The sequence below is a fragment of the Thermobia domestica genome, chromosome 1 (assembly GCF_964235325.1).
Source record: "Thermobia domestica chromosome 1, izTheDome1.hap1.1, whole genome shotgun sequence".
NCBI lineage: Eukaryota > Metazoa > Arthropoda > Insecta > Zygentoma > Lepismatidae > Thermobia > Thermobia domestica.
The window spans coordinates 232,503,295-232,528,290 of NC_137454.1; the positions used below are offsets into that span (position 1 = coordinate 232,503,295).

Genomic DNA, 24,996 nt, shown 5'->3' on the forward strand with positions numbered 1-24,996 from the left:
AAGCCGATGACTATGTTACGCATGTGACAAAAAACGTTCTGGGCGACCTTTCACAGCAACAACTCCTGCCAACTCCCGTATTGTGTTCGAACAATTCACTCACTCTTTATAGAAACAATTACCTTTGAGGAGTACCTAGAGATGCTAAAGACATGCATTTTGCCTACCATCAGAGATCTGTATGGGGGCGAGAGGCTTTATCTCCAACAAGATGGTGTTCTATCGTACTTCCATAATCTTGTCATGGAGTTTCTCAATGAAAATTTACTCGAACGATTGATAGGTCGAAGAGGGTTTGTCAAGTATCCCCCAGGTTCCCCAGACCTCACTCTTCTTAAACTTTTACTTATGGGGGAACGTTATTTATAGACAAAAGTCTCACACATTGTATGATCTGCGAGCAGCCATCGAATGCCCCTGTGCATATATATCGAATTTTGACTTTGCAGTAGTTCGGCGGCATCATGAGTGTGTTGACAATTCCTTATTACGCATTGCAATGTAATAACAGAGCATTAAACAATAATGCTACTAAAAATGAGACGTTTCCGTTAATCCATTTGAGAGTTATTCACAATTAAACAATGTGTACATGTTTTTGAGCCACTCTGAATATAGATTACATACGTAAGTATGTCGTGTTACTACAACTTGAATTAATTATACAAAATCTGCAAGTAATGTTAATCTGTGTAGTATCAAAACAGGAAGAGGAAAAATGAAAAGAAGTATGAAAAGCGTTATAACTTTAATTAAGTTTTCTATATTTTTATTGAATATACAATACAATAAGATATAAATTTCAAAACGTATGCCATAACCTGACTGTGAGAAACTTGTGTGTTCAGCCTAGAGATATATTCACACACTAATAATTATCAAAGAATAATACGCAACAAAGTTACACAACATATGATCTGAATAAATCGCATTATAATAACTACTCAACTTTCTAAATTCTCTGCCTATTTCAGGATGACTTTTACACCAGGAGAGATTCATTATAATGGTTAGTCTATAAAATTTTCATTAATTTATCAGTTTGCAACTTTGCTAAGTTTAATTTATGTTAAAAGCAACATTACGGAAGCAGCAGACAATTGTACGAATCGTCCATACGTTATTAAACACGAAGTATGTAATTAAACAGAAATTGACAAAGATCAATTATAAACGACTCAGACCAAACAAAATGTATTCGTTGAAAAGTGGGTTGCAATTTATTTAATCCTGACGCCTCAAATAACTAAACATGCAAAACTATTAATAAATAAATATGTAATGTACAATACGAAACGTTGAATTTTTACATCACAAAAACAAATTTAGCAATTACTAGTATAAATTGGTAAAATAATTCATATTAAGTGGACGTTATCTCCACAGTAACGATATTTCAATCTCTCATATAACATACAAGTATGCACACAACACGAATTGTACACAAGGTCACTTCAATACATAGATCATGAAGATTCGTTACTAACTGCCATTTCTTTTCTTTGCTGGACCATTTCTCGAAGATTATTTTCACTATCTTTTAGATTTCTCTCCAAATAGTTTTTGTTCGCCTGAAAAAAAATAAATAATAAAATACAAAATAATTATTGATTGGGATAAAATGAACAAGATACATACATACATATTGTAGGTGAGATCGGAAAATATTAGAAACATTAAAAAAAGAGAATAATGTAGTCTGGCAGTGATTATGTTACAGAGGGGTAAGCGCTTCACTTCCCTCATAGCTACACCTGCTCCCAAAACATGGTATATTGTGATGAATGACTAGTAAAATACTGGCATACAAAAAATTAGCTGCTCCTCCGCTTGCCCCCTCCTGCGGAATATTAAAGCTGGCGTCATTCCTAGAAACTGGTAAGTATAGCAAGCATTTTGTCGCCAAATTACATTCAAGTTAGAGAACTATATACAAGTCCTGGATTTTTCAGAAGAGTATTGGTATAGAATTACATTTCTCGTTCTCGTGGTAACGCTTTTTATTTAAATTTTCTTTTTTAAATCGCAGACGGGCGCCTAAGACAACTAATTCACTACCGCTACTTAAATAAATAAAATTTTACAAATACCATTATTACTGAAATAAAGAAAAATCCATTTACAAATTTATCTTCTCTGATAGGATCAAAGAGTTTATCGCAGAGATGCACTAGAGTTCGTTCCTGTTAGAGTTGCCTAGTGACTTTCCAGTACGTCACACGTAATAGGTCATTACGCTACCAGTAACGTTCAAATTAAAGGAAGAAACATTAAAAAAACCTTATTACCAGTTGGTAATGCAGAAGGAATAATCTGACAACGTTTGAAGAAGTGATAGTCACTGTCTTTATGACGGTTTCATTTTATTGGAACGCTCTTGTTTATTGAACATCTGCTTGTGGTAGTCAGGATTCGGTGACTACTGAGCCTAGGTAGGTAGAACTGTGTGTAGAAACTTAGTTTACCAGCTATATGCTATTCCTGCTTTCTTTATACAGTTTATAATGGTAAATATAACCTGAAAAGCTGTCTGGTAATAGAAGCTTAATGTAGTATTGGGAAGAAGTTCCTCTGATCGGACGACGACGAAATTTATTATACACAAGATGTAGAGAAAAGATTGAATCTTCTGTGGAATGATGGTGACGTGTATGGAGAAGAATGTATTGCTTGTTTTGTATTTGAGAGAGATTGATTCAGACAGTAATATTCGATGACTGTAAAACATGAATTTCTTACAAATCTTTTTTAATGAGTTACAATTTGATACCTACTTTCGGGAAGTTCACTGCTGCTACCAATACTTATTTAGAAGAATAGGTAATTCGGTTTTCTCTCTCTCTCTCTCACACACACACCAAAAAGCTCATCCAGTATTTTTAAATATAAAGAAAACCTAGAAACGCAGTACATTACATAAAATTGTAGTTTACAGCTACTGTCAAACGGGTTAACCCATTTGAACCCGTTGTTCCAAAATTGGAACATTTTTTACTTTACTTTTATTTTTCATATTACGTGAATAAAGGTAACAATTTTTGTATGGACCTCTTCATTTGGCACCAATGGTTTAGCCAATGACGTATCTTTGTCTTGAAATGGCGCGAACGATGTGTACTGTCCATATTAGTTGTCTTGAATAAGAACAAATTATGGCGTCTCAAAGGAGGTAAGTAAATTTTATGTTCGCTTATGAATCTTCTACCTATATAATACTATTTGGGTAGGAGAAGTATCAAGTTTCCTGTGCATGTGAAATGCAACAATTAATTATGATTGTTATTAATAAAAACGTTTTATAATTTTGAATGTTCCAATATTGTAACAACGGGCTCGAACGGGTACATGAAGTTTGCATTTTGTTTGTTCCATTATTGGAACAATGGGCGTAAATGTACCCATAAAGCTATGTAATATGACAATTTTATTGCATGAATTAGTAATTGTTTCGTGCATTTTATGAGCGTATTTTTATTTGATGCTATTTGTGCCGCTTTTGAGGGCATTTTCCGCTTGCATTCGGAATTTATTGGTCTTATGGAGGGGAAATTTATACACAAAAAATTGATTTAATTGTTACACCCACGCAGTACGCTTTTCAGTTGAGCTGAGTTGATTGTGAATTTAACGTTTCTTTCAGCAGCGAGGCTATATGAGGATTGGCGTACTCATTAAAGTGGAATCCGAACCACATGAACTCCCGCCGGGATCGAATCCGGTCTCCCATGCCAAAGGCGTGTACGCCAACCGCTTAGCCACGAGGGAGCTCTTTTTCAGTTGAGAGATGACGGCCAAATAGAATTGCAGGTGTTTTGATCGCTCATTCACTGGATCGTACATTTATTTACCTATATGTAGGAGTTGTTAGGAATGCCTGATTACATTTTGTAACATTTATTATTGATTTCACTTTGCTGCAGTGAAATAAAAACAGTAAATTTTGGACATAGATAAAGGCATATTATATAGTTATATGTACTGCAGGGGAATCATTAGGAGCCTACACAATTTTACAGGCCCTGGCCGCCTTCCTTTCACTTCCTTCCCCAATGTTATCATTATGTTGATCACTCCAGTGTAAAATGGCCTTTGAGCTGTATCTGGTAGCTTGTAAATAAATAAATATTTTGTTGTTTTATATTTTAAATGTGTATTTCACAACTTCATATGGATTTTATTTATTTCTAGAAATACTGTTTTATTTCAGATAGAGTGCGAGCGGTCCCGGGTTCGATTCATGTTGCGGGCCCTCGGTCGAAAAAGTGTAAGAAGCTTTTCAGACCAGCCATCCTGAATGAGGTTCTCCTGGGTTTTCCTCGTTCACACCAAGCAAATGCCGGGGTGGTACCTAACATATATGTCCCAGGCCGCTTCCTTCCTTCCCCAACACTTGCTTCTTTTCCTTTCCCTGGAGAGTGTTCTCGCCGAGTGTCAAACGTGACGGGCTAACATGGCCACAGATGCCCAGAAATCTAAATCCTCCCTCCCTATTTCAGATTGACTGTTGACGAAATTATCAATATACTTGCTAACGGAGAAGATAGTCTTGCTGGAGATATTGTCATTACACCACCAGAAAATGAAGAGTTCTCGGAAGAAGAAAAACAGATATAGAGAAGCTATCTAGAAATTAGTTGCCCGCTAAGGGAGAAGCTTCTTTTACAGTAATGCAAAGCGGCCAGCTGAGAAATGAATTTATATTTGAGTTTGTTGGATGATGAAGCTCCGAAAACTAGTACATGTAATGAAAGTCAGCGTTCTGCAAAGTCGCATAACAAAAGTAATCCCAACAACGTGCAATTGTTGGGAGACCTATTGCGACCAGTCAACAAAGAAGCAATAAATGAAGTGGGATATGACAAAGAAGGACATTTCATTGTAAAATCAGAAAGACAATCAAGATGTGGACTGTGAAAGCAACACAACATGGAAGTGCTTCTTTTACCTCCATCAGTAGTAAGAATGTGATGTATTGGAAAATAATTATAATGAAAAAAATCTGTTATTATATGGATATGCATAATATTAACATGTTTCAATATTTGTATACTTTGTATGTAATGAATATTGCAAATTATTGTAAAATCTGTATCCTAAAATCTTAACGAAATAGTACTTTAGCCTGGCTAAATTGAAATATTTTCTTTCAGAAACCTGTACCCTTTCAGGCCCGTTGTTCCAAAAATGGAACATTACCAAATTAGGGGTCCATGACATTTTCGTGAACCATAATGTATTTAAATATATTATTTACCTTTATTTCTACCAATCTGGCAGGAACCAAGATTAAATTCGATAAAAAAAAAATAATTTGGGTTTAAATGGGTTAAAGCAATTACCTTTTCTGAATCTGTCTAATCTTACTTTCATTCAAACTTGCCTGCCCAGACAAATTCTCAATGTCCACTCTAGGCAGTAGACAGTACAAGCGCAAGTCATATGTCTTGGAATATTTCCACAACCAAAATAGCAGGCCCGTATATATGCCGTAATTGATCGTACGTACAAGCTCAAGCTGGCCCAAGAGGTAGCTTGGCAAATGTAATATTTAACATGGACGCTGCTACTTCGTCAGCATCTGCAAATAGTTTTTAGTGGCAGTTATATGGGTGCTCAACAACGTCTGATACGTTAACTGTTACTGTATTAGTTCGAACTCGAACATAACACTGCGGCAGAAACCCAAAACATTTGTCATGTGAAAGGGGACGGTGCAGTGAACTTTTAGAGTTGTCATGATTTATCATTTATGCTAGTCAAGGCAAATTGATACTCAAAGGATCCTGAGTGTATAAAACAGCCACGAAACTGCTTCAAGAAAAGGAGAGTTGTAAAAGGTTTATTCTCGTGTAGCATTACTGCACTTACGGTAACTAGCCATACACTTTTACCTTGACCCAACTCAGCGAACTCTAGTCCAAATCCGGCGGAAACTACGTTACGAGTGCAAGAGCTGTCGCCATACACAGTTTGACAAACAAATTTCTATTACGAATAAACAAGTAACCTCACTACAAAGGTTGTACATAAGTTCATCCAGTAAAGTTCGCAAACTCACCAAATGCTCCCCATTAATTCCAAATAATTACAACTATTTTGTTTGAATATCTGACAATCCCTACCATTCGTAATTTTGGATAATAAAGGACCTCACACTTTTCTTATGGAAAGTGGCTTTCGGCTAATGTTGTTGAAACTTCGCTGGTTGATAGTTCTTAACATGTGGATCAAAAGTCTCAATGGGCACAAAGACCGAAATCCACTCCTTCCCCCCAAAAAACCGCCTCCAAGTAGCTGGGGGGGGGGGGATTGAACTGATTTCAGCATGTAAAACAATTTGTTGTTTTAATCAACTCAACAAGGACCCCAAACAACCACATGTTAGACTATCAAACTACCCCACTTGACACCGCCCTTTGCCCCCCACATATCCCCCCCACCACGAATTACCTTACGGATGTTCCATATTACTGTAGTTTATAGTTGCGCGTATGTGTTGAAATACTTACAGTTTTGGTCTCACCGACGATATAATGGGTTTCACGTATAGCTGATTACGAATCTGAGGTGAGAGTTCTAGAATTCAAGATGGAGGATCAATATGGCGGACCAAAAACACGAAACTTCTGAATGTAGCCACAAATAGCTGTTTACTAGGATATTTTGGGTCGTTGGTTACGAATCTGAGGTCAAAATTCTTGAATTCAAGATTGCAGATCCAATATGGTGGATAAAAACGTCGAAGCCACAAATCGTAGTAGACTAGAGTGTTTTTAGATCGCTGTTTAAGTACGCAACATTCCTTGATACTTCAGCCACCATGTAGAATTATTCTGCACCCTTGCCCTTTACCAAAACCCACCACAGATATCTTAATGCTGAACGGTGTTAAAATAATTCATCAATTATCTGTTCATTATTTTCATCATTTTGGTTTGCAGCATCTAATGTGGTACTTAGCAATGAGTCATCGGGATATCTAATATTCTGTAAATGTCGTGCATGGCCTAAATACCACAAGACACTTGCAACGTGCGCACATGTACCTAATGTACGAGCACCGCTTTGACATGTACAGTAGTAACCTTGAATATTTTGATCATAATCCTGGTCATCTTCATCATTGGCTACATTCACAAAAGTTCGAACTTTCGGGTATTGCGACAGTCATACTCTCTTCATAAACAACGCCATCTATTAAAACCTACTCTTATAGTAGCACCAGATGGTTTTAATCTATTTTTGGGCCATATTTTGCTGACTCGCACAATAATGATGCAGAAATACTTCGCGAAGAATTTCAAAAAGATGCAGGTGCTTTAGCAAACTGGTTCCAAAATGGTGACATTGTGTCAGTAGACAGAGGATACCGCGATGCAATTCCTTTACTGGAATATTTAGGAATTGATCATAGAATGCCCGCACTCTTAGTACCACGTGAAAGACAACTATCAACAGAAGATGCGTATACTTCTCGACTAATACGAGATAACGATGAGCAATCCAGCTTGACGAAAACGTAACTGAACCGGGATTCCTGCGCATACGTCTCTACTCAAGGTTCCGCAATGCAACTAAGCATCAAGTTTCATAGCATATGTAGCCAATGATGAAGATGACCAGGATTATGATCAAAATGTTATTCAAAGTTACTACTGTACATGTCAAAGCGGTGCTCGTACATTAGGTACATGCGCACACGTTGCAAGTGTCTTGTGGTATTTAGGCCATGCACGACATTTACAGAATATTAGATATCCCGATGACTCATTGCTAAGTACCACATTAGATGCTGCAAACCAAAATGATGAAAATAATGAACAGATAATTGATGAATTATTTTAACACCGTTCAGCATTAAGATATCTGTGGTGGGTTTTGGTAAAGGGCAAGGGTGCAGAATAATTCTACATGGTGGCTGAAGTATCAAGGAATGTTGCGTACTTAAACAGCGATCTAAAAACACTCTAGTCTACTACGATTTGTGGCTTCGACGTTTTTATCCACCATATTGGATCTGCAATCTTGAATTCAAGAATTTTGACCTCAGATTCGTAACCAACGACCCAAAATATCCTAGTAAACAGCTATTTGTGGCTACATTCAGAAGTTTCGTGTTTTTGGTCCGCCATATTGATCCTCCATCTTGAATTCTAGAACTCTCACCTCAGATTCGTAATCAGCTATACGTGAAACCCATTATATCGTCGGTGAGACCAAAACTGTAGGTATTTCAACACATACGCGCAACTATAAACTACAGTAATATGGAACATCCGTAAGGTAATTCGTGGTGGGGGGGGTATGTGGGGGGCAAAGGGCGGTGTCAAGTGGGGTAGTTTGATAGTCTAACGTGTGGTTGTTTGGGGTCCTTGTTGAGTTGATTAAAACAACAAATTGTTTTACATGCTGAAATCAGTTCAATCCCTCCCCCCCAGCTACTTGGAGGCGGTTTTTTGGGGGGAAGGAGTGGATTTCGGTCTTTGTGCCCATTGAGACTTTTGATCCACATGTTAAGAACTATCAACCAGCGAAGTTTCAACAACATTAGCCGAAAGCCACTTTCCATAAGAAAAGTGCGAGGTCCTTTACCATATTAAAATATTAATGGGCACCTAGCCTTTAGAGGCAATAAACATACCTCTACCCGAGCTTTGGTGATGTAATTTTATTAGTTTTCGCACTAGAGGTCATTTAAAATTGGTACTAACCTGTTGGCTCTTCAACATTTACTTGTTTCAATAATTTGGGAGACACTATACAAATAGCCAGTTAAATTCAATTCACACCTAATTGTTTCATTATCGCTGTGTATACCAAACAAACCACAAGTCTCACATCAAAACGAATCGTATTAATGACACAAGCCACTATAATAACGAAACTTGTAAGTTTTCAGCTATCCGGTGCTGACTCCCCCTCCCCCGCTTTTTTAATCGAGGACCGCATCATAAATTTTGCCAACAGCGGTAGATGTAACTGTCACAATCCACTCCAGTATTGTGCATTACTTGGGAAAAGTAGTATTGAGTATCACAGTGTCAGTAGCATATGGTACAATAATACCAATGTGCTACTATTTGCATTTTACATTGTAGTTTAAGTTGGTTTTAGTTAAGATGTTGTCAGTCGTTTATGATTACTGGTGCAATTGCGTGCCACTATACACTGTTTGTGTCACTGTAAAATTGATTATTCTCGCTATCTTCTGTTTCTTTGATCACTTGTAATTGTTGTTGTATTTTGAATTTTATTTATTTGCTACGTTTTTGAACATTTTAAATAGCAACAGTAAATGAGTGGTTGCTTAACCTTTGGTTTACTGTAGCAAAGGCCTGCCAATTCCCTATTGTCTTTTCTGTAAGAGACTGTTCTTGATGCCAACTAATATGTCTAAGTTTGCAAATGACAAATTTTGTAACAGTGAAAAAGAAGTAAGTCTGTATTATCACTGTATTCCGTCTACTTTTCGCCTGAAAACTGTTTTGCTGACATCTGCCTTTTTCGAATCCAATTAGCCGCAAAATTAGAAGTGCAAAATCCCCTGACAGTTTCTTAATGTAAATTGCTGCTTGAATGATATTCCCGACACATGCAAAATTTCTGTGACCCAGGTTGGTCCAAAATTGTGGAAACATCCTAAATATGTGGTAAACGCTGCAAAATATAACCAAAGTAGCAATGTAGGTAGGGAATGGGAGAAAATGTTTGAGGACACATCACAATGACGTCCGCCATCTTGAATTTTACGGAATGGTCTTAAATGGAAATCCCAGTATATGTTATTTTATTAGCACGTTTTCGCAGAAATGTACAAAATGTCCATAATTCGATCCTTGAGATGCAGAACATCCCTGATTTTCACCGCATACTCAACTGACTTCATATGGCTCCATAGGTTGTAGTCTAGAGGGACCAGCCCAAGGAAACAAAGGGGGGGGGGATTCCACAATATTTCACTGACCAATCTGACTTCATATGGCTCCATAGGTTGTAGTCTAGAAGGACCAGGCCAGGGAAACAAAAGGGGGGGGGGGATTCCACAATATCTCACTGACCAATCTATGTATTAGGAAACTGCTGATCAAAGTACTCACGGACAGATATTGTGAAGAGCTGAGGCGCCATCGTACTGAAAAAAACATAGGGAATGATCCATCTTACGACAGCAGTGATGAAGAGGTCTTCTAACATGCGTCGATAACCCATCGCAGTTATGGTCCGTCGATGAAGAATGGATCCACAACGCGAGTCCCCCACACGCCACACCACACAGTCGACTTACCGGAAACACTTGCAGATATGTCAAAGCAACAGGGATTACTACTACATGATTAGTATCGCACGTTCTGTTTATTAACCTTGCCGGACACATAAAAGTTTGCTTCATCACTAAACAATAAGTCAAGAGGTGAATATAGAGTTTTGTAGCAGCTATTTTGTGCTCCATTCAGCAAATTCCAGACGACGATCTCGATCATCTTCTGTAAGATGTTGGTGAACTTGTAGCTTATAAGGGTGTTACTTATTTACTGACATAATGTGCATGACTGAGGTGTGACTATCACCACTTTCATGAGCTACACTACTCTTGGAATGATATCAATACTGCCACAGATGTTGCATCGTCTGTAGCGTGCGTGGTCTACCGGTCTTGGGTCGATCTGACAGAGAGACGATTTCTTGGAATTTCTTTAGTACTTTGAACATGGTAACATTGCTGATCAGAGCCCTTTCCGGGTGACGGCGGTTAAAATCATCTGTAAACACTTTGGTGCTTCGTTCTTCAGAGATTAGCACAATCTCAATGCGCTCCGTATGCGTCAAAGCCATGTACAGCCATTAAGTCCCCTGCAATAATATACACAAAGAAACAATCATAATTTCGTAATGATTAGAACTAGAAAAAAGATCGCAATGCCATTAGATTGCTACGAAAAATTGCTATTAAAATGAAACATCACATGCCATAGTTTTCTTTTACGGTAAGACACTTGCGTAAAATTCCAGATGACGGACGTCATTGTGATACGTCTTCAATCATTTTCCTCCATCCATACTCTCTACCTACATTGTTACTTTGGTTATATTTTGCAGTGTTTACTACTTATTATGGTGTTTTCACACTTTTGGACAATTCGTACATCAATTCTGCACTGGTAAATAAATATCTTGAAGATCTTGGCAAGTGATTATGTATGTATATGTATATTAATTCCTCTAAACTATCTACAGAAACATTACTCCATTATACTCCATTGAGATAGCCAATTAAAAACAAATGGGACACAGTGGTAAGCACAGACTTCCTTTCTTCTTTTTGCTTTAGTACTAATAGCTTCTGGAGTATACTGAGCACAGTCCCGGTCCCGGTATTTATGTATAACATATATGGTACGATCTAGGATCGAATTCACGATATTACACTTCAACGAAAACTACTTAAACAAAGAAAAATAATATTTCTTGCTTGAAATTCTGATTTCTTAAAATTAATTGTACTTTCAAGCTTTCGGCTCTCCCGTGGAGCCTTGTTCAGGGAGGATAAAAATAAGAGTAAAATATATAAACTCTAATAGACAGTAAAGGAAATCACGCACTAGAATTTTCTTATTATTTACGGTAGATGCCAACCGCTGGAGGATGTTTGCTGCCATCTGGCTGTGAGAGAAGTAACTTCTACTACCTTTGGTTCAATAGTAGAAAATGGCATATGGATAGGCACTGTTACCCGTGAAAATGTAAGCGGATTAATTCTATTAACTAACTTGGCCGAGATAATCGTTCTAGCTATCTATTGTGAAAAACAGAACTCAAATATTCATTTCCATTCAAGAATTATCGTTTGGAGTAAAGACTTATATCATTACAATGTCGTACATCCCACTTGGGTGATTATAATAAAAACATCAAGTCTATATAAAGAAATGGACTCATCGGTGAAAAGCAATGGAGATGTATTTTGTCAATTGCTGCTTTTTCATTTGTCAAGTGGTAGTGTGATCTTAATGTTACTTTATAAATATGAAAGGAGAATTTGGCTAGTATTAGTAGATTTAAACTATCTGGAATAGTATAGCTTAAGTAATTAGAGCTTCTGTGTTCACTACATACAAATCAACAAATCAAATTCAAACTTGGATTCGTACTTTCATTCTTAATACTTCTTAACATACTTCTCTTTGAAAATTGCATATTCATATAATTAATTATTGTTTCTACTCTTTGTCCTAACGAGATATGATCAGAATCTTCGTTAAATCTTGTTTATCTTGGCAACACCTAGTTTTTCTCTTGATAACCACAGACTACTAACCTTAGGCTATACGGCATGTACGGTTTCTCGTAACACTTTCTGCCAAAACTTTACCCCTTTACATTTTTTTTATATTAAAATTAAACGAGAACTCTTAATGGAACCTTTTGACTGATTCTAATCCTTTCTCCTAGATGTATCTTCTGAGTGCCACTTTCCCAAATGCTTCATAAATCTGGGCATTAATATTCTGTTCTTTAGAGTTATTTTCCCGAACTGACTTACTTAATCTAATCTTCCTCCTAGCAATCTCCGCTTCAACTTTTTCACCGTCCTGCTTAGCTTCCCGTGCTTTCTCCTCCATCTTCTCCGCTTCTTCCATTTGGTCACTTCTCAAATTTGCTGATGACAACATATCACATTAGTAGGTTTTTGTCTAGAGTGTGCTTTGACTACTGAAAGTACAACTTGATTGCTGACTGGATCTCGTTTAGTGATGTCTGCGTTTAACTTGGTTAGATTAGGTCTAAGTTTTTCCTGAGCTTCCTGAGCAACCTTTGAACTTTCGAGTACTTGCTTGTATGTTTCCACTCAAACTTGGGGTTCAACCTCTTTGCCAAACATGCTCTCGCATAATGACCTATAAACAGGCACCTAAAATATTGTTTGGATTTAGCTGGACAATCCTTATTTTTGTGAACTTTTTTTTACATCTTGTACACGACCTACACATTTCACTGGTGCTTGACGATGTACTTAGATGGTCATTATATATCTGTTCAGTCGTTGTATCTGCCAGCTTGCACTTTAGTTGTCATTTGAACATACATATTTCCTTTATTAATAAGTTATTTCCTGATCTCGCTGTTGAAGTCCCTGTGCAATTCACCTTTTAACTTTTATGTCTACCATCTTCTGTATTTACAAAATCGAGAGCATAGAATTCTTTGAAGTCCACTGCGCCACTGTTACTTTATAATAAAGAATAAATAAGGTGTTACTTTTCTAGAGGAATTTAATAGTGTTGATAGCTTGATTATTCTTTATCTTACACTAACCTGAATCGCAATGTACCAGTAATCAAAACACATATGTTCACTATTATGTAAATCTGGAATCTTTATTCTTACTTTAAATCATACTTTTGTTCTTTACTTTAATCTTTTTAACAATATTCACCTTTGGAATCTTACAAATTTATATATTATTATAATCTTTCTAATCTTTGTCTTACGACATATATTCTATCTTCATTACAACGTGTTTATCTTGACAACCTCTTGTTAAGGTTAGCAACCCACAAAGTATCTATCACTAACTTCAGGCTGCATCAGCATGTGCATTCTTTTGTAACATTTCCTGCCAACCTACCAACATTTAACGAATAAAAATCATCAGCAACTGAAAATGTGTCTTCACGGCTTTTCCCTTGAGTCTCTTCCTGACTATTTGCTTGATATATTATTGAAATCACGCTAATGGGGCTTATAAGATTGTAATGTTGGTACGTCCGTCTGTTACTCCATACGATATAACTCGTGAATGAAAGCGATTTTTTTTTTCCTATATATAACTAAAACGATTATCTCAGCTGAGTTTGTTAATGAAGTATATTTGTTAACATCTTCATGGATAAGAGTGGTCATGCATGAAAAAAAGTGCTGAGGTTAACAGATTTTTGGTTGAACTTCACAATAGGTTCAAACCTCATACTTGGGTATGAAAGGGGTGACTAGTGAAAGCAGGGGCGGATCCAGGATGGACTTCTGGGGGTGGGGGGTGGAGAGGGAGCGGTAGGTTGTAATACTGCTACTTAGAGCTACTTTAAGAGCTCCAAACTCTGGGATGAGTTTTATCTATATATAAAATAAAAGTTTCCTCTTCTGGTGTAGGGGTGGGCGATCGCTCCTCCTAGATCCGGCCTTGAGTGAAAGTAAATACTGACCACTTTAACTAAGAGCATTAGATTCATTCATATGTGTAAATTCCACGTGGTCTTCTTTACTGTCTTCACCAGATTTTATTTATTTTACTCCTATCTTTTTCAATCCTCTGTGAACAAAGTTACAGGAGAAAGCCGAAAGTATGGAAGTACAAGTAGTTTGGCTGAATTAGAATTTAAACTGAGATGTCTTAAAATTGCTGACCAAGTTAGCATATTGTAATAATAATAATAATAATTAAATCGTAATAATATAATTCATTCTCGTAGAAATTAGCTCTGCTTGAAGTAACATGAAATTACTGCAAAAGTTAATCTTATGAAAAAAACAAGAAAGAAAAATAAAGAAAAGAACGAAAGAAACAGGAGGGGAATTCTGTAAAAGAAATGTAATCACATTTAGTGTGTATTATGCTAATCTTGCTTCTGCATTATACAACTCACTATAGAAATAATTTCCTGTTTAAGAAACCAAATATATAGCAGGAAAAATTGGAGGTTCCGAAAAACAAAATAAATGATCAGAGAACTAGAGTACGTATTTCAGTCTTCCATACAAAACTTACACCTATACAAATGGGAACTAATTCTGTCCTTTTATAAAGGAGGTGTGATTAAAAAAAAGAATATAGTGAATAATTTTATTAGAAACAAAGTAATAAGCTTACATGGAATTTGATTTTATCTCCTTTAAAGTAATGCCCTTGAATAGAAATGCATTTAACCCAACACTGAATTCATGACTGGAACTATTTCTGGAAGGCTTCTTTTAGAAGGGCGTTCAGTTGCTCTGTGGTGGCCCTCTTAATGTCAGGGATAGTGTTAAAACGTTTTCCTTTAAGCACGGTTTGAATTTTTAGGAAGAACCAGAAGTCGCATGGCCAAGGTTTGAAAAATCTTGAACATGTACTTGCCCACAAAACTAGCTACAGTATTTTGCAGTAACAGTGTTTAGTAAACAAAGTAAACAAAAATCACTTTGCGACACAGTAAACATAGTCTTGCGGTGACTATTAGCCTTTTACTTACATTATTTCTAATCATTATCACTGCTCGCAATATAATGATAATAGCAATAAAATTTTTGTTTTGTTCATTGGCATGTCTTTTACAAATATATATATATATAAACAGAGTAACATCTGTTATTTACGTTTTTGACTGGTCGGACTTTACTCACCAAATGCAAAAAAGTACTTGCCACTGGAAGCAGGCGAGTGGATTTTTCAAGCCCTAAGCATGGTGCTACATCTGGAAAGCAAAGCAAATGTGGACAGACAGGAGTACTTTTCCGGCCCAAAACTCGCGGATCAAAAACAAGGTATGGCACGGCGCGTTTTTGTGGTGAAGAAGGAAGTCATTTACCCATTTAATCGGAGGTTAAAATGCTTTTCACGGATCCATACGAGATGTTCAGTTCTTCGGAAAGCTCTCAAATAGTCATTCGCCTGTTTGAACAAATCATTTGTGCCACTTTTTGCAGGTTTTTATCTGTTTTTGATGTCGAAGGACGTCTCGATTGTTGCTCGTTTTCAACCGACTCTCGCCACCGCTTCATCACCATACCTGATTTTGACATTTCTTTGGCACTTTTTTGCAGCTTAGAACAAAATTTGGCGCGCGACAGACACTCTTAACACGTCCTCACTCTTTTGCATCTGGAAGCCAACTAACATGTCACAACTAATTCAAACTTGACATTGACTATATCAAAGGTTTAGGCTACCGGGCTTACTAGTTGAAATGGATACAACATCGATAGATGGCACTGTGCAACTACATTCACCGTACTTTTTAATCACACCTTTATATATATATACATATAAAACATATAGAAAGACTGAAGAAAATTATAATACAGTATTTGAAGACGAGAATTGGATATAGAAAACTTAGGAAGAGAACTACGATTTACAGGTAGTCCAGTAATAATTACAGTATGGAATCTTGTATTTGGTTAAAATGTCATGAGTAGTACAATAGTAATACATTGACCACAATCTCCAATAAATAAAAAACTTGAATGTGCCTAAAAGCTTACCTCTAGTGTTTTAATCTTTTCTTCGCAAGTTTTTACCCTTTTACTAAGGTTTTTCCTCACTTCTTCACTATCTGTTAATAAGAACATTCGTCCAACACTTTCGTAAGTCTTCGTTTCTGGTGGTAACGCCTGGTATGAATTGAAAGAAACCAACAGTTAACAATTACAATTCTTACAAGTTTACACTACAATTAAAACTAGCATAAAATATCGAACAACATTTATTCGTTCTTCGTACATAAAATGTTCGACGTTTCACTTGATTCGAGACACTTTCAAAACCGAAAACTGATACTAACACTATTAATTGAATGTTCATTATATTACCGAACACTTTGTTTACAATTTTGTAATTCTTATAATAATAGTAATACTGTTTTCTTATGCTCCGATGACGAATCTATTGTCGGAAACAGTATTTTCAGCAGGGGTATAGCCAGAATGTTGCTCAAAGAGGCCCATGATTTGTTTCAGGGCAGCTGGGCTTGTTATATATTGAAAGCAAACCAAAAGTATTCTTTCAGAATATGAAAGTAACACACCAAACATAGTAATACATATTATTACTATAATTTATTTTGCTCTCTTATTGATGCTTGGGATTTTAACCGTATGAAGTTAGAATCACATGTTGTAGAAAATGTACCACTAAACATTTCATAATAAAATAAAATAACGTTCATTTATTGCATTTATATGGATGTAATTAAGAAACTTCGATGATTAAACTCAAACTTAGACACTTAAGCAAAAGATAGTAGCAAAATGGATGATTAATTTCAATTAATTCTTTCAACGTGTTGACATGGTTTGACTTTTTTTAAAAAATAATTTCTGTTATAAACATTCTTCATTTACTATAACCATTAAATAAATTTCATAAACACATAACAGACGAACTCTATTTGGGAACGAGGAGGAGCGACAGGAGATCGTTTAGGGAGCGCGACCCCTTTTGTTCCCTACCTCGTGACTACACTACTGACTGTTAATCAATGTGTATGTATTTTTCGAAATCAGCGACATTTGAAAAGATTTTCCTAAACAGTGTGTCGTATTATCTCAGAATCTGTTACCCTGGGACGGCCGGACCTTGACTAATCATTGACATTTTTACAACTTTTACGAAATTTTTGGAAGCAACAAGCTCCTGTGCTGTGCTTTACTCCGTCATTCCTTTTTCGCATGCCAAATGTTTTGGGTTTCTGCCGCATGTCCATCCGATTTCGAACTCATCCAGTAACAGTTCACGTATCAGCACTCAATCGTCACTGCTATTAAGCACTGACTGAAGATACTGACGGAGTGGCGGCGTCTATGTTAAGTACTCCATTTGTCATACTATCTCTTGAGCTTGTTAGGGTCGATCACGGCGTATACATGCACCTCCTCTTTGGGTTATGGAAATATTGCAGCCCTTACGACTGTTTTGTGTTAATGTACGTTATAAAACTAAATTGTGTGGCCTTCTTATGGGTAAACACCATGGTGTGTGCGTTTTCTCAGGGTTTCCCGCTTTCTCCCACTTTTTCATTCTATCAGTAACGTTATTATCATCGTCTCTCTTAGCCTCGGAGCATAATCCTGTGATGTGCTAAAAACTCTATTTTTATTTTTTCATTTGTATATTTTTAAAATTTATTATTGAAAAGTATTTTCAGTTCGTTTGAATGAAATGAAGGCAATGGTCGTTCCAGATTTTACATTTCAAGAAGAGAAAACTGACAGACCATTTAATCTTGATATGCCCTTATAACTTTCGAACCAATACATACAAAACGCTGAAAGTTTACATCATGCAAATATCGACAGACCAGGTTAACAGTGTTGCTAACTCAAGATAAAGTTGTAGTTTTTCAAATGGCACTATGTCAGATTATTGCTTTTTTCAAATCTACACGTCAAATGAAAACTTACAATTCTACAGTTATTATGCAGTGCTACAAACTAAGGACGCTGAACAACCAAATTTTTGGGTTCTACAATAGTAATTGCACAAGTGAAACGGACGGGTAAAGCACATCCGAAGTACCTTAGTGTTGAATACTATGAACATCGTATTTTGAGCAAGTACAAACAAGGTTGCAAGATTTAAAAATATGACTTTCTTCAAAAGACTTCACTATCAAAAACTGTTTAGACAAGAATCACATCCAATTATGTAGATGGGTTTCAATAAACATAAATATCTGAATGCCGTATTTGTGGAACTTTTTAAAACATTATTTGATTTATGTTCTTTCTATGACGTTACAAAACTACTTTTTCGTAGGTTTGATTACAAGAAGTTCTCGTTGCAAATTTTACCACTTTTTACCATGCCTCCAGAACGGTTTGCGGTATCAAGTTGCTGTAAGCGGCATTATAATCTTCACATCAAAGCCACCGATGAAATTGGATGCGGCACTTACCTAAGCTTTTTTTTTTTTTTTTTTTTTCTTTTTTGGAATAAATGCTTTTGAAAACAAAACAATCAAATTTTCAAACTCTTATATCTTTGTTCACTTTAATTCGAAATCCGTCATACCATTATTATAGCACAAGATACTAAAGACACATGTGAGCTTCTGACCTTTGATCTTTCCAACATTCCAACTTTCTTTACACTTCCATGAAAATATCCCAGTTTACCTGATAAAAAAGATTTTGTAAATCAATTATTACAACATAGGATTCTTTAGTCTTTCGATATGTATTTCATCAACCATTTTAAGTAAATAAATCTCTTGAATCCTCTTCCTTCCTTAAATCGTTTCTCCTAACTTCCTTAATTTTTCGTGAGGTATGTAATAGATAAGATTAGAAATTAGCTGTTGGATTCCCGTCCACTAGCTATATACAACATTCGAGCACACTACTTCAGACGCTGCTATCCGGAAAAATGTAATGTGTTCTTTGATCTTTCTTTCTTCTTGTGTTTCCATTATTTTTTCTCCTTCAAAATATAGTCAAAAGAATACTATCCCCTATCACTGAACAGGCACGTAGCCAGGGGGGGTCCAGACCTTCCCCTTCGAGACCAGAAATGAAAAAATAAAGGAAGATAAAACAAAATGAAATGAGAAAAAGAAGCATCGGCGTTAAAAATAAAAACTACAGGAAGCTTTTGGTTACTCTTTCTTATGAGGAGATTTGTATTATTTGCAATACATGGTGGCGAGGTAAGCGAGATATCCTGGAAAAGTCAGGGAATTTGAAATTTCTAGAAAAGTTGCGGAATTCTCAGAATTGCTGCTACTAGTCATTGAGATTTCAAGTTTCCAAAAGCATTGTGCCTTTGTGTAACACCGTAGACATTTTTTAGCATAATTTTCGTCATCGCATTCTTCCAGTATCAAATATGTTATTTCAAAAACAACTTTCTATTTCTCCTTTAACCTATCATTTGAAACAGACGGTAGTTGATGGAATATTAAAAACAAAAAATTTTATGGAAAGAAAGTTCTGTTAACCTTTGATTCAACAGAGAGAGGAACGCAGATATTGTAAAATATTTTTCATGATATTATTGAGTACCTGTAGTGAATATGTATTTTTTTTTTTAATAGTTGAGATCATAATGAAAGGAAAATTGTTATATTTGAATGAACAGAGGAAGGACGTAAATATTGTAAAATCTTTTTCAATATATTTTAAAATTATTTTACTCGAGATTTCTTCATAGTTTATTATTAAAATACTTACCAACATATCTTCATTTTATTGTCGTAACAAACTAATATATGTTGATAGTAAAGTAGTTTAGGTTGACAGAGCTCTTGCTCCTTCAGAATTTCATGTCACGCCCCCTTCCCTTCCCCCGTTAGGAAATCCTGGTTAAACGAACCAATATATGTTTCAGTACAGTAGATTAGAATGATAGAGCCCCTTGTGTGATGACCACAGTATTTCATGTTTCGGACCCCCCCACCTTCCCTTCACGAAATCCTGACTACGTGCCTGCACTGAACAAGGTACACTTAAGCGCTTTCGCTAAACAAATTTAACAGATAAGAAGATGGAACAAAAGACAATCGAGCTTCGTTTCACAGTGTCAAACAACGGAAGATTTCCATTCTATGTGAATTCAGTACTGAAAATGGAAGTAGTTGTTTCATAACTTCTGGGTGCAATAAAGGATCAAGATCAAAGATAGGACCTGTTATTCGGATGCTTTTTTAAAAAAAAACCTCGCTCTTTCTTGCTGTTCTCGCCCTATGGGGCTTAATATTAAGATCACAAATGGTAGTTGATGTCTTCACTTCCGGTTTTAGTACAGAGATGCAGGTAACGATAATATCTTTTCGTCAGACGATGAATTGATTGAAAAAAAAAAAAAACTGTTTGTTATTATCTATTACTGCTTTTGTTCTTTGGCAATCAACGTTGAAACCGGAAATGATTGATTTCTACTAACTCCGGTTTGACTACAGCATTAACGAAGCCGACGAATCCTGCTTTTGGAACGCTGAATAGTCCTAAAATAAGCTTTTTGATATCTCTCACCGCTTATTGCTCTGGCAACTGTCAACAAGCGAGCATAGTCGTTCTGTAAGACTTATGAATAGCATAGTTTGGAAGTCTAAAAAATGTATAAAGTAGGCTACCTATGTAATTCTGGAAAATGTCCTTTCATTTGAACGTCATACTTTACCGAATTCGTCTTTTGCATTCTAGTTCTTTTCTATTATTTTACGTGATTATACATAGATAAAATTCTCTTCATTCATTACTCCTTCCCACTCCTGTATTCTTACCAACTCATCTGTTCCTATTACAATTTTATCTTCCTCCACTATTCTCTCAAGTTTAAACCTGGAAACACTATGGTGACCACGCTTTCCAACATGGCACTCAACTAAAAGTTATTCAGTTTTTCCTTTGTTCTTTCGTTTTGTCCCTACCATTCTCTTTCCTACCTGATAACGCGATGTTGTACTTTTCAGTGTTGTGATTATATTTCAGTCACTTCTCGCTATAAATTCATTACATACACTCTAAAGCCAGTCGAGGTTGACGCATTTATTTATTTATATATATATATATTTCTGGATATTACCGGCATCTATGGCGTTAAGCCCATCCCGTATGAGGGATGATGTTCCCTCAGCGAGCACATTATACGGAAAAGAGGGAAGAAAGTAATCGATCTGGGACCTGTATGTGTTACGAGGGTCGGCTGATAAGTTTTCGGCCCGACCCCCTTCCGAATGTACTACCCTGATGTAATTGATGTCATGTGAAATGTTGATCTTTTATATGTTTAAGTACCAAATTTCACAATTCTACTACGAACGGTTTTTATTTTACAGGTAATTGAATGAACCATGGCGGAGCCAGATGTCAAATTCACCAAAGAGAAGTTGCGAGGTGTAATGAAGTTCTTCTTCCTGCAACAGAAGTCGATCAAGGAAATACATAGTTGCATGCTAGACACATTGGGTAGACAGTGCCCTTCATACTTCACTGTGAAGAAATGGTGTGCGAACTTCAAGCGTGGTGAATTTTCAACAGAAGATTGTGACAGGTGTGGCAGGCCAGTGTCAGTGTCAGTCCGGAAAAAGTGGACCAGATTCATGACCTGATTTTGAGCAACAGACGGATTTCGCTTCAGGAGATAGCTGACAAAGTGCACATATCCAAAGAATATGTCATGTTGGGTCAATAATCCATGATCGGCTGGACATGCGCAAGCTTTCTGCGAAATGGATTCCGAAATGTTTGAACGCGGATCAAAAACGCGAAAGTGTGAGATCATCGCAGGTGATTTTACGGCATTTCTAACTCCATTGACGATTTTTTGAATCGGCTTGTTACCCAGGATGAAACGTGGTTGCATTACTTTGATCCGGAAACTAAACAGCATTCATGCGAGTGGTGCCACTCAGGATCAACAAGGCCCAAAAAATTCAAAGCACAAAAGTCCGCAGGAAAGGTGCTTGCCTCAATATTCTGTGATAAGGATGGTGTTTTGCTCTCAGACTAACTTCCAAAGGGCCAAACCGTAACTGCAGTCTGCTGGCTAAGGTAAAGGACGCTATTAAAGAAAAGCACCGGGGAAAGTTGACACGAGATGTCTTGTTCTTGCAGGACTATGCTCCCGTCCACAAGGCTGGCAGAACAATGAATTCTCTGACGGACCTAGGGTTTCAGTGCATTGACCACCCACCTTACTCGCCAGATCTTGCCCCTTATGATTATTATCTGTTTCCAAAACTCAAAACAGCACTGAAAGGACAGAAATTTCACAGTGATGAAGAGGTGATAACAGCTGCGGAGCAGTTTTTTTGCAGACCTTGAGGTTTTTTTTTGAAGGGGTTGGAGAAGTTGCAGCATCGAAGTGCGAAGTGTGTTGACCTTCGAGAGGACTATATTGAATAGCCTCACACTTTCATGCCTGCAGCTCAAGTCCTTCTGGGTCGGGCCGAGAACTTATCAGCCCACCCTCGTAGGTACTATTCCAGCATCTGCCTTGTGTGGATGAGAAAACCTCATTCAGCATAGCTGGCCTGAGAAGCTGTGACAGCTTCTCGACGGAGTGTCCTAAGAGAATTGAACCCTGGAACACTTGTATCCAGGGTGGAAAAAAATCATGATTTTTAACAAAAAAAAAAAAAAAAACATTTTTGCTGATTTTTTTTTAATTTAAATCGATTTTTTTGATTTAAATCAAATCTTTCTCCTCGTATAATACAAGTCGCGAACTTAAGAAAAAGCATTAAGAATTAGTATTAAACGCTAATTATGCCATTTAAGTGAAAGTATTGGGGTTGAATTTTGAATTATCCCAAATCGTTAACTTATATCAATCCCAAACAATGTATCTTACCCCTTTTAAATTATGGCTCATTTTAAAGGTAAATTATAGACTTTCAGTCAAGCAGCTACAGCATCATCCCTATTTATCCTAGGATCATGGTACATACATCACTCTCTTTAGAATAGAACAGCTTTTGAAACGGCAACATTCACATTTCCCTATCACGTCCTTGAAGCGGGAAATTTTGAGACTAATCGGCATTTTTTTTTTTTAAATTTTGATCCCCTCTGGATTGCCCTGTGTTAACGCACAGATCTCAAAATCAACTGGGAAATACTAAGGGGAGTACCGGTACTAAATGTATGTACAAAATTTCAAGCTTCTATCTTGAGTAGTAAGGGTGAGGAAACTATTAAGCTAAGAACATCCCACAATGCCCCAGATGACCCGGATGTAATATTAAACTTTCCTCAAACATTCCTATTTATCCTAGATCATGATTTGTACATTATTTTCTTCAGAATAAAACAAATTTTCAAATGATACTCTTCAAATGTCTTCATCATGTATCTGGGGCGGGTAAATCACGAAAAAAAAAAAAAAAATCTGTTAAAAATATCTTCTTTTTTAATTTTTTTTACCTCTGTGGACCCCTCCCCCTGTTTTGAGGCAGAGATCTGAAACAAATCTGAAAAATACTGAGGGGTCCACTGAGTAAATGTGCAAAATTTCAATCTTGTAGGTGCAAAAGTAAGCTAGCGAAAAATAATATTCCTCAAATACTCCAGATTCCCGTATAAAACAGGATCTCAGGTAACAGTTTCCTGAGACATCCCTATTTATCCTAGGAGCATAGTACGTACATCATTTTCTTCAGAATAGAACAACCTTTCGAACGGTACCATTCATATGTCTCCATCTGAGACGGGAAAATTACGAAAAAAGCTATTTTTTGTTAAAAATATCCTTTTTCTAAACATTTTTACCCCTCTGGACCCCGCTGTTTCCATGCAGAGTGTGCAGATTTCAGTCTTATGAATGCAAAATGTAACCCGCCAAAAAATAATACGCATAACAAAAAATATCTTTTTTAAATTTATGACGTCATCACACACTATGCCTCAACGTAGAAAAGCGTGAAAGCATATGTAACGTGTTCTAAAATGCCTTCAGTCTTGAAGAAAATGAAGTAAAAAGCTTTATTGGTACTTTTATAATGAATAATGAAGATTCTACCCTATCACCTAAAAATAGGTGATATAACTTAAAAGGTTAAGCATTAGGATAAGTACAGCAACGTTTATCAAAATGACACTTTTTTTCACAAAAGTTACTGATATTTGGAAGGGGCCTATTTTTAAAAGCTCAGAACTAGCTTGCGGCATGAAATACATAACTAAATACGCCCTATTATCTGGGAACAAACAAACAGACACTCACAAAAAAGAATTTTCGTCTTAAATGTCGATGGTGATTTCCCCGTTGGAATAGTTAACTATTTTAAAACCCCAACCCAATGTTACGAAAAGAAGGAAGCAGAATTGCTCCGTTACCTGTTCAAAACGGGATTTTCCCTAATCATCCTCTGCATGACACTAGTTTTCATACTATACTGTACATTTGAGTCTCATTGTATTATGATTATAAACTTCCATAATCGAAATAACAGAACAGAAACGGGATTTTACTTATTTTCACTTTAAATTAATTTATTTCGGAATTTGATTTAAATCAACGATTTTTATTAAAAAACTCAAGTGATTTAAATCTTGATTTAAATCGTGATTTAAATCAGACTGATTTAAATCAATCCACCCTGCTTGTATCAAAGGCGAGAGCGTTAGCATCGGGATTTACGCATACGTAAATGAGTTTTACACAGTTACGAACAAACCTCCTAAGTACCTTATACCATATTAAATACGCAACTCAGGGCAGACAAAGACAGACTACTAATAAAGTCTCGACTGGATTTTCTAATTAGAAAGCTGTAAGCTGTAGGGGGATAATTGTATGGC

The 24,996-nt window shown here is 36.4% G+C and overlaps 1 protein-coding gene across 1 annotated transcript in view; it reads right to left on the reverse strand.

Annotated features, from left to right (window-relative positions):
• Positions 1 to 731: 731 nt before the first annotated feature.
• Pfdn1 (prefoldin subunit 1) overlaps positions 732 to 24,996 on the reverse strand; it is a 36,309-nt gene continuing 12,044 nt past the window's right edge. The window contains exons 3-4 of the mRNA XM_081771084.1: positions 16,240 to 16,368; positions 732 to 1,571 (exon numbers count right to left, since the gene is read on the reverse strand). Of these exons, the coding sequence (XP_081627210.1) occupies positions 1,467 to 1,571; positions 16,240 to 16,368 (234 nt within the window). The 3' untranslated portion in view covers positions 732 to 1,466. The remainder of the gene's footprint in view (positions 1,572 to 16,239; positions 16,369 to 24,996) is intronic.